Genomic DNA, 16,171 nt, shown 5'->3' on the forward strand with positions numbered 1-16,171 from the left:
TGGAAGAATTCTGCTAACTTTAATGAATCCTCCCTTGCTTCTGGAACAATTCCACTAAATTTAATGAATTCTCCTTTGTGATTGGATGACTTCTCCAAAATTTAGTTAATCCTTCCTAAATGTTTGAGTGGATTAAAGCAAAAATCATGCATGTTGATTTGCTGTGAGCTGAATAGTAGTAACATTAAAATAATTCAATCTGATCATGTAAGTGCTTGTCTTCTAGTTCAATCAGATGCTTCCTAAAGTTACTTTTGCAATTGAGAAGTGAGATATTTTCATAGATTAAGCACCTACACTTGATGAGGTTGTACACTAGTGCACTTGATGAGGTTGTACACTAGTGCACTTGATGAGGTTGTACACTAGCTGATACACAGTTTTCAGCAATTATTGATAATGTTTCTATTGTATGATAGAGTTCTGATGCATATAACATAATTGTGTCATTGTTATAACACATGGTAAGGATGATAACTGTGAGTTTTGTCTCTTTATTCATTAAAAGTTATCATACTTGTTTGTTGAATCATAGTATAACAGTTCTGTTCCTATAGATTTTCATATACAAACTGTCCCCTACCTTGAAATTTAAAGTGCCCCTGATGAAAATGCCTGAAGAAAAATTGCCACTCAGTATGAAAATCCTGGAGAAATATTGTGCTATTATTCTTTTTCCTACAGACCAACCTTGATGTGGAGCATGCTTTTGTTAGTGAACACTCCTCAGAAACTCTTCATCAGTTGTGTGTTTTCCTGTACTGGGATCTTTGTCAATAACTCTGTCACACCTGAGCATGCAGGGTCAGTCAATGGGATGGCCATGACTGTAACAGCCATTTCAAGGTCAGATTTTCCCCACCAACCTTTCTTATACTTTAATAAGTAGCAGGTTCTTCTTTCAGGTAATTTATGTTTTGCGAGTGAAGCATAGATGTGACATAGGTATCATTATTCTGTCATTTTTGCATTTATCTCCAGCTTCAGACTCACAGTTCTGAAACTTTATAAAAGAATTTATTTTCAGGAGCATTTCTCAGCGCTAGCACAGAGAGTTCATTTTAACTGCCATTTCACAGTTCACTGATTATGTCAAGTTTTGCATTTTGACCCAAGTTTACCACATTCATATGAAACTTGATGGATATATTCATCTTCTGGAGACTATTTGCCACTTGCAAATTTATGTCACTGTGACCTGCTTGTTATGTTGAAATTATTCAATTCATTTTTCTGACTTAAGCTCCATTTATCTGACACAGTTTATGAAATCTTCTTTAAATACATCACCCAGTCAGAATACCTTAGGAAAACCACTGCTACCATGCAAATCCAGCCCTTCCAGATAACACTGTCAGCCTAGAAATCTAAAAGTTTTCTGCCCACTTAGGTGGCAGTTGGTCAGAGTGATCTCCCCTTTGCTCAAGGCTTGGTGGCACACCCTCAAATATCTCAGCTACTGTTACCACTCATGCCAAGATGCATGCACTCATCAAGAGAGACCTTGCAAAATCCGAACGTTTTTGGAAGTTTTACACTGTTACAAGTTGTTTACTGCTCTGGTGGCCTGAGTAGTTAGAGGTCCCACCTTGGATGCAGGAGGTCATGGGTTTGAATCCTGGATGAGTCATACCAGAGACTTATAAAATTGGTACTTCAGGCTGCCTCACATGGCACCCAGCATTAAGAGGTTAGTGTTAGGACTGGTCGGCCTGGTGTCAGGATAATTTGACTATGTGGGACATGATGCTACATGTCTGTGGCATGATGCCCAAGTGCTAGACATCACTATAAACTGCCACACTGCAGACATCTTAGTGATACAACTAAAATTTTTAAAGCTACATTAAAAATATAAATCACAAACACAATTACAAGTTGGAGAAGTATTCAGTTTAAAAGGAAATTAATACTCCATGTTTGTTTCAACTTTTATTTCTTCCTATGACAGTTCTGTCATTGCAATTTTATAACATTTTGCTGTCATCACACACTTAACAGTAATTTACATAATTGTACAGGTAGCCTATGCAACTTCACAATAGTTATGACTATAGTTATACATTGTATGTGCGTGCAAGTTTCTAGTGGATATAGGAAACTCTTAAGATATAAATAATTCTGCTATGACCACGTACATACAGGTAAGCTATCAATACTAATGCAATCTTAGCATCCCTGCACCAAGCCTACTAAATTTACCTATACAGGCTGTCATTGAGCCTTCCTACAGGTAGTATTGTAATTGATATTATATACAGATGCTTCATTACTTTCATTGGGCTGTCTGCACTGATTTCCAGGTAAACATTACAAGGTATATATCTGCACTGACATTGGGTTTGAAAAACAGGTGCACGGCTACACATGTTTACACTTTCTGATATATTTGTCATACAGATTAGACCACGGGCAAGGCTGGCTGCATACTTTACCACAAGTCCCAGTAGGAGGAAGTCTCCAGTTCTTTGCTGCCAAATTGGGACAAGATTTGCCAAGATGATCAGTGGATTTGACAAGTGGTTTCCACACTTCACAGCAAGAAACAAACAACCTTCTCCAGAAAAGGACAGTAGAATCATTCAGATGATAAATTACTGCCTTTTTATTCAAGACTATTTTTGGTCCCAAAGGCAGATTGTACTCTGTGCCCTGTAATTGACCTAAGAGCTCTCATTCATTCCATTGCATTTCTTGGTTCATGATGGAAACGCCATGGCGAAGTTTGAATGCCATCCATGAGGGAGACTTTGCCATCAGTATGGACTTATAAGACACACATCTTCACATGGAATCCAGGAAGTTCTTGCAAGTCACCTACAAAGACACTGTATATCAAATCAGAGTGCTCCCATTTGAACTCAACATTAGTCTTCACCCATCTGACAAACTGAGTAATGGCTTATGTCCAGACCATCTCTAGGGTGGCAACGTCAAGCTACCTAGATGACATTCTGCAAAAACATAGGTGAGTTGTATCTTAGAACACAACATGATAACCCTTGTTATGCTGCTTGTCAAAAAAGACAAATCCAACCCAATACCATCCCAACAATTTGTCCATCTAGGTATGGAGTTCGACACACAGGTAAACAAAGTATGTCACCCTCAGGAACAGACACTGAAAATCAGTACCATGGTGGATTCTTTACTTTGAGCAAATCTATCTGCTCAAGAATTCCTTTGTCTGCTAAGCCTGCTGAACATGGCAGCAGATCTCATCATCCTAGGTTACCTTTATATGCACCCATTTGCAAATTATTCTTTTATCACAATTGTTCCAAAAGTTTGCCCACTGGACCAACCTTTGGCTATCTGCACAAATATGAATTACCATCTCTGGGAATGGAACAACTTAACTTGGCTCACATCAGGCATACTGCTGCAAGTACAACTGCCAGAAATCACTGTATGGATGCAAGTACAGAGGGCTGGGGGGGGCACACTTGCTAGTCTTTTTGGAAAGCCAGTGGAGTGTGGTCTCCCCAGGAATGGTATCTACATATCAGTATTCTAAAGATGACAGCCATTTTGAAAGCCTTTCATTGGTGGCAGGAATATTTAAATGGAAAGGAAGTGCTCATTCTATCGAACAACTCTACAGTGGTGATTTATCTCTAATGACAAGGTGAAACCAAGTCCCTAAACCTTTGCATCCTGGTGTTGGACTTTTTAAAGTTGTTTCTTCAACAACAAATCTATGTCCAAGATTGATGAGGTCACTGTTCCATGAATTCTCCCACCTGAGTGGTGCAATCAGGATGATGCAACAATCCGATTATCTTGCTTTCTGTATCACCTTTGGATTAAGAAGTGTTAGAGGGTAAGCTGTTCCAGTCTATGGATAATGAATTGACTGCTCGGGCTTTTGGATTCCAGACTGGTGAGATAAAGGTTGTGAGCTTGGTATTCCACCTTGTTGTAAATATGTTCACCATTGGTAGGTCCCATCAGGCATGGTGGTACCCACTTTCATTGCCAAGAACAGGCTTCCATCCATGGGTAACCAGATTTCAGCACAGATAATTTTGCCCTGGATAAAATGGGTTATTCACTCTGCATATTGAGAAGAAAAAAAACAGTGCAAATGAATTTGTTACTCATTTTGGCTCATGAGGTTAGAGCAGTTGCCACAAGCGTAGCATTTTAGTGGAACTGTTCTCTGACATTATCCATTCTGTGGGATGGAGATCAGTAATCCACATTCTCTATTATCTAAGAGGTTTTTCATCCCAAAGGGCTTAACTCAGTCTGGTGGTATCTAGAGCCATGGCACAACAAGTCACCTTTCCATGTCATTAAACAACTTCATAAAATGTGGCTTTGTGACCTCCCTGGATTAGTGTTAGGGAAATTTTTCCCTATTTAAAGCCAGTCCCTGACAGATGGAGACTTTTCCAGTCAGGTTATCTAGAAACTGTCTCATTTACCTTAGTGAACTGGAGATGGCCTCTCCAGGGTAAAGGGATGTATCTCCCTCCACCTCTTACATATTCTCTTAAGTATTATGATTGGGTAATGTATTTTAAGAAGAAACCAATTTTTTCTAGTAAAATATGTTTCTTCAATATTACTTACAATCATAATATACATACATCCTCCCAGCATCCCACCGTTACATCCATATAGAGAGCATGCCTTATGCTCCAAATCTAACTGAGACAATCATGGGATTTGCCACCAATCCTTGTCCCAAGGGGAGATCACTCTGACTGACTGACACCTAGATGGGCAGATAACTTGTAGCCTTTTTAGCTAAAAGTGTTATGTGGGAGGGTTGGATTTTCGATTTTTGAGGTAGTAGTAGCTCTAAGGTATTATGATTGGGTAAGTATTGACAAAGAAAAATTGGTATATACACACACACACAGTCAAACCAGTCAATAGCAGTTATTCACTGGATAAATCAAAACTGCACTCTGTACACAGGTGATTTTTGAAGAAATACAATGCACTGAATATTATTATTATTATTACATTGTCAAGATTGCTTTATGTGCACTGTACAATAAAGTCATAATTACAGGTATATGTTGTTCTGCCCCAGATTTATGTTCCACACAAAGTTTGCTGTTTCCTGCTCATTTTATTCTATCCCAGAAATGAAATCATCACTTCCATAGAAATATACACAGATTTTAGTTTGGCCATGCTACAAAAACAATATCTGGATTAGTTGCTGAACTTACCAAGATCAAAAGACAGTCAGCTTAAGTGAGATACCTTTAATCAGCAGAAAATCAAAAGACACGCTATATGGCTATTTGTTGTGACCAATAGACCTAAACTTAACATGCTTTCATAGACACAATTTGAATATTTGATAACCCATGACCTAATGCAAAGGATGCAACACACACAGGCAAATTGATGAATATATCCAACTATACCTGTCACACTGGCACAAAAGGTGACTTCCTTTCTGCTGTGATAACACAACTACTTTTCCCACCATCCTGCAAATGAATCGTTTTGGTCCTTTCCTGTTAGGATAAAAACTGCCTGGCTTTCAAAGCTAACATGTTGACACCATTGAGTTTGACAGACAGACTATGAGTTGAGTATGGTAAGTACAGTAGTTGAGTATGGTAAGTACAGTCGAAATATGAAATGCTTAAACATATATTCACATGATATCCCTTGCTCATTAAACAAAACAAAAAGTTTAATTTGCATATGTGGAGTTGTCACTGCTGATATGCTTCAGTGACCTCTTAAGACCAGGTGAAACCACTGTTTGGTTTTGAACACTTGCTACTGACTGCAGAATGCAGGTGACTGTTAAATACGGGCATTTATGTAGGAACTTTTGCAGGTGGGGGGGATTAGAACAGCCATTGTGTCTAGGTTACCACTGAACACAGGTGACCATTAGGACAGTTTTGGCTGTAGTATATAGTGTTACCCTTGACCATCCATCCAACCAGATTTCATACCTTGGTCAAGTTTTCCATTTAGGTTCTTGGAAATTGAGCTCAAGAGCAGTGTAGTTTTATTTGTTGATTTGTCTTGATGAGTATAACACCTTTTTACCAGCAATAGATCACTGTTATCCTGATTATAAGCACTGTGATCCAAATACAGACACTGTCAGCCTCAATGTGATGCAGCTTTTATATAGATGCATCATGGTGAGTACATGATATGAAACTATTCAACTAAAAATATTGTTCACTGTGATGGAAATTTCATGCTTCAGTTACTTCAAGTAAGTTTTGAATTTTAATTCAAAGATGTCCATAGTGTACATATGTTGCCATTAACATGAATACACATTTTTCTTACACTTTGACAATGCAGTTGTAGCCATTAATGTGATCACAAATTTTGGTGATTTATTGGCAATACACATATCCTCAAGATGAACACAAATTTTAGTGACTCATGGGCAATACATATATTGCCATTAACATGAACACACATTTGGCAAATATCCATGCACTTGTTGGGCTAAATTTGTAAATATTTAAGCTCAGAAAATATTTGCAATTTACAGTAATGATGTTGCATTCTGTTTAAAAGCATGATGTGCCCCTGATACTGAGTTTGAAATTATATGTATCTGATTGCTTACATAGTAATGAAGTCAGTATGAAAAAAGTCTGATAAAACTGTTAAAAACCTAACCTGAATTTTACATTTTTTTGCAGGACTTTGGCTCCTTTATTTGGTGGTTCAGTATTTGCCTGGACAGTTGGATATGCAGCTGAAAACATAGGAGCTCCCTTTGACATAAATTTCCCATTCTTTTTGTTTAATCTTGTCTTCTTCATCAACTGCTTGTTGGGAGTCATAATTCCAGAGCAACTCAATGAACAGAAGAAGCCAGATGGAACCAAAAAGGAATAAACAGATAAACAAATGTGTATATACTGTTGTCTGGATCTGTTTGTACACAATATTTCTTCTTCAGATACATTACCCTATCATAATACATTAGGAGAATTACTACTACCTCACAAATCCAGACCTTCCAGGCTAAAAACATTTAGCTGAAAGCTAAAAGTTATCTGCCCACCTAGGTGGCAGTCAGGCAGAGTGATCTCCCCATATCATAGGGATTGTCACTAAATCCCATGAAATTGTCAGTTACTACTTCTGCTCATGCATGTTCTGTACCACAGATAGACCTCGCAAAATCAACACAAGCAGTTTGAAGGCTTGTTTATATTACTGTATAGTTACCATTCTGGTCAGATAAGTACAGGTACATTTTCTATACATGTTTTACTCAGTAGCATCCAGCTCATGCGTGTTATTACAAGTGATGCTTCAGTGATTTTGTCTGTGTAGGCAATCAGTAATTGTCCTTCCTATGGGTAACCTGTTGCTAGAATTGATTATTTGCCTTCCAGTTCATACATGTAATTACTACAAGCGATGCTCCAGTGATTCACCTGTATAGACAGTCATTTCACCTGCCTACAGGCTATTTGTGACTAGAATTGATTAATATTTAGCATCCACTTTCTAAATATTAATACTGATGCTCTAATTCTCTACCTGGACAGGTCAGGTGCACCCTGCTACAAATATTTATCATAGTGAATAGCTCTGCACAGATACTTACAAGTTAAAAAAGCAGGACACTCAATACACTAAGTGTGTATAGGTCTGCTCTATTTTCTCTTAGAGTTATAGACCATGGGCAAGGCCAGTCTAACAACCACTCGGCAAGTGTAACTTTTTTTCTGGTTGTCATTCATTGACTTGCATATTATGGACAGAAGTCAATCATAGCTTGAGGGATGAAAACGTTTGCTTGCACACAATAACCATATTATTTCTAGGCATTTAGATGGAGAGCAGTTACAGTCTTGCATATCAGAATTATGGACCAGATTATGTGGATCAATATCCTGTATTCCATTCCAATCTCAAGAATGGACAGCATAATGCCAGCCAAGGTAGCCATGTTCCTTCACAACTAGATACATCCATATAACTCTGATTGCAATGGAGCATGACTACAGTTGTTCATAAAAGTATCAGCCACCAGGAAATGAAATTGTTCAGTTCTGTTACTAGCATATTGCTGCCAAGCTCTTCCTGCATGTGATGCCCAGTTTTTAGTGCTTGAATAACCAATAATCAATTTTATGAAACCAGTTTATACAGGCACTCAGTCTACTACATAATGCTGCTAGGCACTTCCTGCAGTTCATATAGACACCCTCTTGGATCACTCTTGCACACATAGTTCCTCAAAAGACTTCCCGTGAATGATGTCCATTTTTAAACGTCGGTTTGCAAGAGTCATCTCTTCACTACCCTCAAGCCTCTGACACCCAAAAGAGTCTACTTAGCAACACATTAGAAGTAACAGAATCTGACTCATAAGAGCTGCAAATGTAGTGAGCCACCATCATCAACATTCTTCTCCAACTACTTCTCAGGTAGTGCAGGAGATATCGACTTTACTACATTATAAATAAATGACGGAACTGCCATTCAAGTTCCCTAATTGTTATTAGATCTTACTTGGAGTGAAACTCTGCCTTGCAGGCTTTGACTGAAGTTTCCCACCCAATCCCATTGGACTTCTCTCCTCATTTCTCATATCACCTGCCAGGTCTACATTTCTGACATTAGGTGAAAATTATCTACAGAAGATTTTACTTTCAATTGCTTCCACAATCTAACAAGTTACTGACACTTTGAGACTGAGTATATTGCCAGTTACAACTTCCAAGCATCTATGGATGTATGTTAGCACAAATGCCTTCTCTGTTTTCCATTTGGATTTCCATGATTTGATTCACACCACTGTGACCATCGGATCAACCTTGCGTATAATATTTATGATGATCCTCAACAGGTGGAACACAGGCTACATTCTCTCACCCCATATCTCACAATAAGTGGAGCATTTTCATAGGATGGTCAACTTCATAACATAGAGGTACAACATACTATAGCCATATTGCAGCTGTGAACTTACAGCTGGTGGAAAAAGATGCAGTGCTCTCTACCTCCACCTTATAGGCCAATCATGGCCCAAGATACACTCACAACCTTCAATATCTATTCTCCTCTTTAATCATGAGGCTGATGGAGTTCGTAACAAACCACCATCCATCTCAATCTCAGCCACAGCAGAGGGATTTGAAAGGCAACCAACAAGATTGCAGGGTTGTCCCTATAGAGCGTGCCATATGGGAACAGTCCAACCACTCCCAAACTAAGTGGAAGAGTCAAAGAGAGGTAAATCATTTTCACCAGCATTCAAAGAGACCATCCCTATCTCACATGATATAAATATAGGCCCCCCCCAATCCCACCCTTATCACAGATCCCAGTATGGAGAAGGCTCCAGTCTTTCTTGGCTGAATGTGGAAGATTTACCTTGATGATATGGGGATCCAACAGTAGTTTCCTGGGGACATGGTATCAAGTTCAGCACACCTACTAAGCCTTTGGCCAGAGTTCTTTGAGCTACAATGCAGCACTTATCAGTTGGTCCTCAGCCAAAGTGTATCCAGTCAACTCTGTTGTGCTCTTCGGTTTGCAATGGAAGGCAACAATAAATCCTAATGCCATCCTTTATGGAGCCTACGATCAGCATGGACTTGCAAGTGATGTGATTTCATGTCCCCACTCAAATAGCATTAAGAAGTTCTGTGATTTGCCTACAACAGGCTACAAGCAGCAGACTAGGTGTATCTGTAAGAAAGACATGAGTTCATGTTTTACTTTCCTTTCATTCTCAGTTTCCTTGTCAACAAAAACATCTTTGACCATGTACCCTTTCAAGATTCTCTTAACTAGGTTTGGAATCAGTGTTGAAGTAAAAAGAATGTGTCCCCCCAGGAATGAGAATTGAATTCACGCAGTGGTAGGCTCCATGCCTATTTCGAGCAATCCATCTGCTTGTGTATTCCTTTGCTGGTTGCATTTTGCTCAATGAGGCAATGGACATCTTGGTACAAAGTCATTTTAATGGGCTCCCATAACAATGATTAAGTGGTTCAAGTGGAGGCCGAAGCAGTGATCATTGGGCCAACTCTCACAATCTACAGTAATGCAAGGTTGGATCTCAAAGGCAGGGAAACCAGTTTGGACTTGTGTTAGCCATACCTCTGAAAGCACAGACTCTGGTAATCATTATCGATACGGGCGTGAACATAGATGTCTTGGGAAACAAGCACTTCAGACTACCATAGGAACCTGGCCCCCTCAGAATCATTATTTACATGTCAATATCATAGAAATGAAATGGAAACTGTTTTAGAGCTTTTCATTGGTGGCTGAAGAACATATGTGAGAATGGCATTCACTTTCCATTAATTTAGCCATGGTGACTCATCGCAAACAGCAAAGTGGAACAACTACTCGGACCATTGTATTATTGCTTGGAATTTTCTACAGTGGTGTCCTCAGTGGCAGTCTATGTTTCAGTTCAGCATTTCCTAGGCTGGTTATTTATTAGCAGACTCATTGTCCTGTAAGAAGGAATTTATACAGATCGAATAGTCTCTTCATCCCTCAGTTTTCTCTCGATGGCTGCTTGATGGGATGAAGCTATTGCTGACATGGTGGAATGCCGAAAACCTCAACCTTTGTGTCACTAGTCCTAGACCCAAAAGGCCTGAATAATCAATGCTTTTCCTGTTCATTGGAATGGCCAAATGTATACACTTTTCCAGCACATCAAGTCCCGAAAGTGATACAGGAATCAACATAATCTGAGTATCTCCTCATCCTGATTACTCCACTCAGGTGAGAAGGTGGACAAAGTTCATCAATCTCGCAAAATAAATTGTCAGAATTGAGATCTTCCCTCATGTAAGTTAAGCATCCATGATGGCAGATGTTCACCCCAACCCAAAGTTACTGAACCTGCACATCGGGATCTTTTTAAATTTGCCCTTAAGAACACAGTTCTCACAGCAAGAGGTGAAGAATCCTCAAGTGAGATGGTCATCCAAGAGGCATCTGAAGGCAATGGAGTATAATCTCATTGGAACACATAAGAGCACTTTCTACCAATGTATAAACAAGTTGTACATACAAGTTTAAACAGCCAACAATGTTACAAAAAATGGCCAGATGGTATATTTTGTTGCCAATAAGGAAAATAAATCACAATTTCCAATATTGGCAGAGCCCACTGTGATCCCTAAATGAACTTTTAAGAAGATATTTTTTTTCTGTATGAGGAAAATACATGTACATGAAATTGCAGGAGCCAGGCCACAATAATCTTATATTGAAATTCATGCATAATCTCTTCCTCAAAATGATAATAAACTTTGTACACGTTACTTTTTATACTTTTAAGAATTTGTTTTTAGTGTATGAGAAAAATACAAGTCTATAAAATTTCAGACACAATGCCACAATTGTGTTATATCCAAATTCATGTTATAATGGTGTCACACTGTATTATGGTTGGATAATGTATTTGAAGAAGAATTCAATTATATCTAGCAAAATGTTTCTTCAATAATACTTATCCAATCATAATATAAATACACTTTTCCAACCTCACTGCAGTTACATCCATATAGAGGGCATGCCTTCCACTCCAGAAGTAATTGACAACTTCACTGGATTTGGTACTAAATTCCTGTGCCAAGGGGAGATCACTCTGCCTGTTGGTAGATAACATTTATCTTTAAGCTGAAAGTTTTTTGCCTGTGAGGGCTGGATTTGTGAGGTAGTAGTAATTCTCCTAAGGTATTATGATTAGTAAAGTATTATCAAAGAAATATATTTTACTATTAAAAAAAATGGTTTCTTATGCACTCATTCTTGCTTACAAGCAAGTTATTTTTTCAACTGTAATTTTTCTTAAGAAACTTTTTGTCTCAGAGATTCCACTGAGAGTAGTATCTAATATTTTACCTTTATTTTATGCCTTATTCACACTATAAAATATTAATGGAGGCAACACTATATACCATTGATGATATTTTTTGGAAGAAACTTGTTTCTTTTTTTGGGCATGTATTTTCAGTCATTGGGAGTTTATTTTGTTTCGTGACAAAAATATAGCATAATCATAGTAATTAGAGTTTTTGCTTTCAGGCAACTGAATAAACTTATCCATGATCTGTAAGTGTGAAATTTATAGCAGTTCAATAGTACAAGTCAAAGAGAGTGCTGATTAAAATTTAACAGCGTTATTCGCTAAACAATAGTTAATTCTTTCACAGAAAATGGAAGAATGTTACGAGTAATGCAGAATCAGCATTATGCCTTTTTGGCTGCAAATAACCAATATTTTCATTTTTGTTTCACTTTTGTAACATTTTGAAATCAATTCATCACCTTGTACATCACTATGAACATCAAGTTTATATATATATATATATATATATATATATATATATATATATATATATACATACACACACACACACACACAATTTTTCACAGGGCCCCAAGTGTCCAAGTGGTCTAAAGCGCTCTCCATTATGGATTACTGCCATCTCACCTCTGTCTGCGCCGGTTCAAATCTCGGATTCAGCCAATGTGGGTATGTGAGAAAGCTTGCCAGTAGCTTCTTGTGGGTCGGTGGTTCTTTCTGGGGTTCTCCCGGGTTCTTCCTCCACCATTTATACTGGCCGCCATGTATAGCCTATCGTGTGCTGAAAAATGGCGTTAAACCCAACAACGACAACAATTTTTCACATGGATGAACTCCGGTAAATGACATTTGTGATGAAAAGTATTTGAAAAATTAGTATTGAGTTCCATATTTACATGTGAATAATGTGTATCTAAAAGTAAAGAAGTGAATAAATGTGTATCTAATTTTAAACAAGTGAATAGTGTGTATCTAATTTTAAACAAGTGAATAATGTGTATCTAATTGTAAGCAAGTGAATAGTGTGTATCTAATTGTAAGCATGTGAATTATGTGTATCTAATTGTAAGCATGTGAATTATGTGTATCTAATTGTAAGCAAGTGAATAATGTGTATCTAATTTTAAACAAGTGAATAGTGTGTATCTAATTTTAAACAAGTGAATAGTGTGTATCTAATTGTAAGCAAGTGAATAGTGTGTATCTAATTGTAAGCATGTGAATTATGTGTATCTAATTGTAAGCATGTGAATTATGTGTATCTAATTGTAAGCAAGTGAATAATGTGTATCTAATTTTAAACAAGTGAATAATGTGTATCTAATTGTAAGCAAGTGAATAGTGTGTATCTAATTGTAAGCAAGTGAATAGTGTGTATCTAACTAAGCAAGTGAATAGTGTGTATCTAATTGTAAGCAAGTGAAGAATGAGTATCTAATTGTAAGCAAGTGAATAATGTGTAACTAATTGTATACAAGTGAATAATGTGTATCTAATTGTAAACAAGTGAATAATGTGTATCTAATTGTAAACAAGTGAATAATGTGTATCTAATTGTAAGCAAGTGAATAATGTGTATCTAATTGTAAACAAGTGAATAATGTGTATCTAATTGTAAACAAGTGAATAATGTGTAACTAATTGTATACAAGTGAATAATGTGTATCTAATTGTATTGTTGTTGTTGTTGTGGGGTTTAACGCCATTTTGCAGCACATAATAGGCTATACATGGCGGCCAGTATTAATGGTGGAGGAAGAACCAGAGAAAACCCCGGAAAGAACCACCGACCCACGAGAAGCTACTGGCAATCTAATTGTAAGCAAGTGAATAATGTGTATCTAATTGTAAACAAGTGAATAATGTGTATCTAATTGTAAGCAAGTGAATAATGTGTATCTAATTGTAAGCATGTGAATTATGTGTATCTAATTGTAAGCAAGTGAAGAATGAGTATCTAATTGTAAGTAAGTGAATAATGTGTAACTAATTGTATACAAGTGAATAATGTGTATCTAATTGTAAGCAAATGAATAATGTGTATCTAATTGTAAGCATGTGAATTATGTGTATCTAATTGAATACAAGTGAATAATGTGTATCTAATTGTAAGCAAGTGAATAATGTGTATCTAATTGTAAGCAAGTGAAGAATGAGTATCTAACTGTAAGCAAGTGAATAATGTGTAACTAAATGTAAGCAAGTGAATAATGTGTGACAATGTTGAGGTTCCATGTTCAAGTTTAGCGTTTTAAGCTTAAAGCAGCTAATATCCATCCAGGCTTATGGCATTATGTACATTCAGTTTTCCTTAGAAGCTCTTAAAATCAAATTCCTGCCATCATTATTTGACATTCATCCAGTAAGAAATGTATAGGTAGAAATGACTTTGACATATGCAAAAATATACAAGGTGATTCCATGCAGTAACTTGGTTTTATATTACCATTTAAACTGAATAATAATGTATTGTCATGTCTACCTATATATGTACTATGTCTTTCAGTCTGTTGGTCTTTATATATGAACTATGGTAAATTGTACCTTTTTGTAAGCCTAATGTGAACTGCTTATTTATTGAGCCCATATTAATGGGGAGTATGACATAGCAGTTAAGTTAATGATGATGATAATGGCAATGGTTTGTTAAGGTATTTGAAGTTATCCACTTGCATTATGAGGTAAAAGACACTTCATAGGTTTGCATCACAAGGTCACAGTTATAGGAAAAAAACTTATTGTTTCATTTGCTAATATTTCCTTAACCCCTTGATAGATTATTACCATTCTTGGCATGAAACATTATGAAGCTAAGACAGTTCATTATATGACACTTGCTCACCCTTTTGACCTTGTGTCAAGGTCAGTAATATAATATTTTTGTTAAGATTTTGGATAAAACAATTTGTTTATATTTTTTAAATACTCTTGATGGATTTTCCCCATACTTTGAATGAATCATTATGAAGCTAAATTCACTCATTCTGCAACAAGCTTTCTCATCTGTTTTAACTTGGGTTCAAGGTCACATGTTTTACAGCAGTGCTTTTATCCTGGGTATGGCATGTAATCTCTGGTCTTCTTGTAGCAATAACTGTATTCACAAGGTTGGTTTGGAGAACGCAAGGTGTAAGTTACTTTTATCTTAAAATACACTAGAAATGATAATTATGTTATTTCATTGTAGTGCTTTGTTATGTATCTCGGGTGCCAATCATTTCATTCAAGAACAAGTTTAATGCTTTTACCCACTTGATTGTTTTAATAATTTCAGGCAAATACCCACGTTTAATAAAGAATGTGCACTAAGCATCCTATAATCTTGAAATTGTTATTTATTTTTTAAAGAATTTTTTTTTCTAAAGAAAAGAAATGTAGAAAGTCTACAAGTTACTTGGTTGTTTGCATCTAAGCTGTTACTATGTGGCAATACACACATAAAGGTACATTTGAAACAATTTTCATAATTATTATTGAATGTGCTATCAATGATTTACATATATGAAGCATATGTTTCTCACGTGTTTGTATAATGATATGTATTTTAATTGTTCTTTTCGATCATGTATAGGTATTTTCTGTTTTGCATTTTATCTTTTAATGTGCAGGTATTTTGCTCACAGAACTTTTTAACTAGGTATTTTGTTACAGCAATTTTTGTACATTGTTAAAGTTAGCACAGTATAGATGGGTTATGTCCTACTGCCTTAAATTTTTGCCCCAAAAAGGTACAAGATGATATGAAGTTGCTCACATTTTTTTTTTATGAGTGAGGGTTCTAATAATGCTGGATAGTTGCATGACGTGTAAATTTGTGTTTATTTGTATGGGCAAGCTAGATATGTAAAGATCAGTACCATATTAATTAGATTTTTACCAGTATACATGTATTTCTACCATTTTCACATTGTGATATGATAGAAGCTGAGGAAAACTAAACCCTGTAAAAAAATATAGCCAAAGTGTCAAAACAAGACAGTTTGTTTGGTCTCAGATTTATGACTCTGTATATTGCTTGAGAGAATATATAGACTGCATGCGATAATGGGCCAGAATCTGTGTTCACATTCAGGGCTGGTTTTGAGGAGTTCCACTGTACATTACATCTACTGAATTAGCTGAAATGATATTCAAGAAAACAGACAGTATATATAATTTAAAGCATTAATAAACTGAAAGCATATTAAAAATGGTGGTAACCTATGAATGAGAAATTTGATCATTATTTTGTCTGCTGACTTAAATTGGATATAATACTAACATTATAAATGTACGTAATCAAAGCGAGTATATGCAGTTATTGCAGAAAACTATATAATCAGAAAAGATAGGAACCATCTGTTTGTAGCAAAAGTGTTT

General features: G+C 36.5%; 1 protein-coding gene across 1 annotated transcript in view; it reads left to right on the plus strand.

Moving 5' to 3' along the window:
- LOC149776940 (uncharacterized) overlaps positions 1-6,882 on the plus strand; it is a 47,504-nt gene extending 40,622 nt beyond the window's left edge. Inside the window, exons 12-13 of the mRNA XM_089942686.1 lie at positions 685-846; positions 6,651-6,882. Coding sequence (XP_089798812.1) covers positions 685-846; positions 6,651-6,849 — 361 coding nt within the window. The 3' untranslated portion in view covers positions 6,850-6,882. The remainder of the gene's footprint in view (positions 1-684; positions 847-6,650) is intronic.
- The last annotated feature ends 9,289 nt before the right edge of the window (positions 6,883-16,171 follow it).

This window comes from Sinohyriopsis cumingii, chromosome 18 (genome assembly GCF_028554795.1).
Source record: "Sinohyriopsis cumingii isolate HCF-2022 chromosome 18, ASM2855479v2, whole genome shotgun sequence".
NCBI lineage: Eukaryota > Metazoa > Mollusca > Bivalvia > Unionida > Unionidae > Sinohyriopsis > Sinohyriopsis cumingii.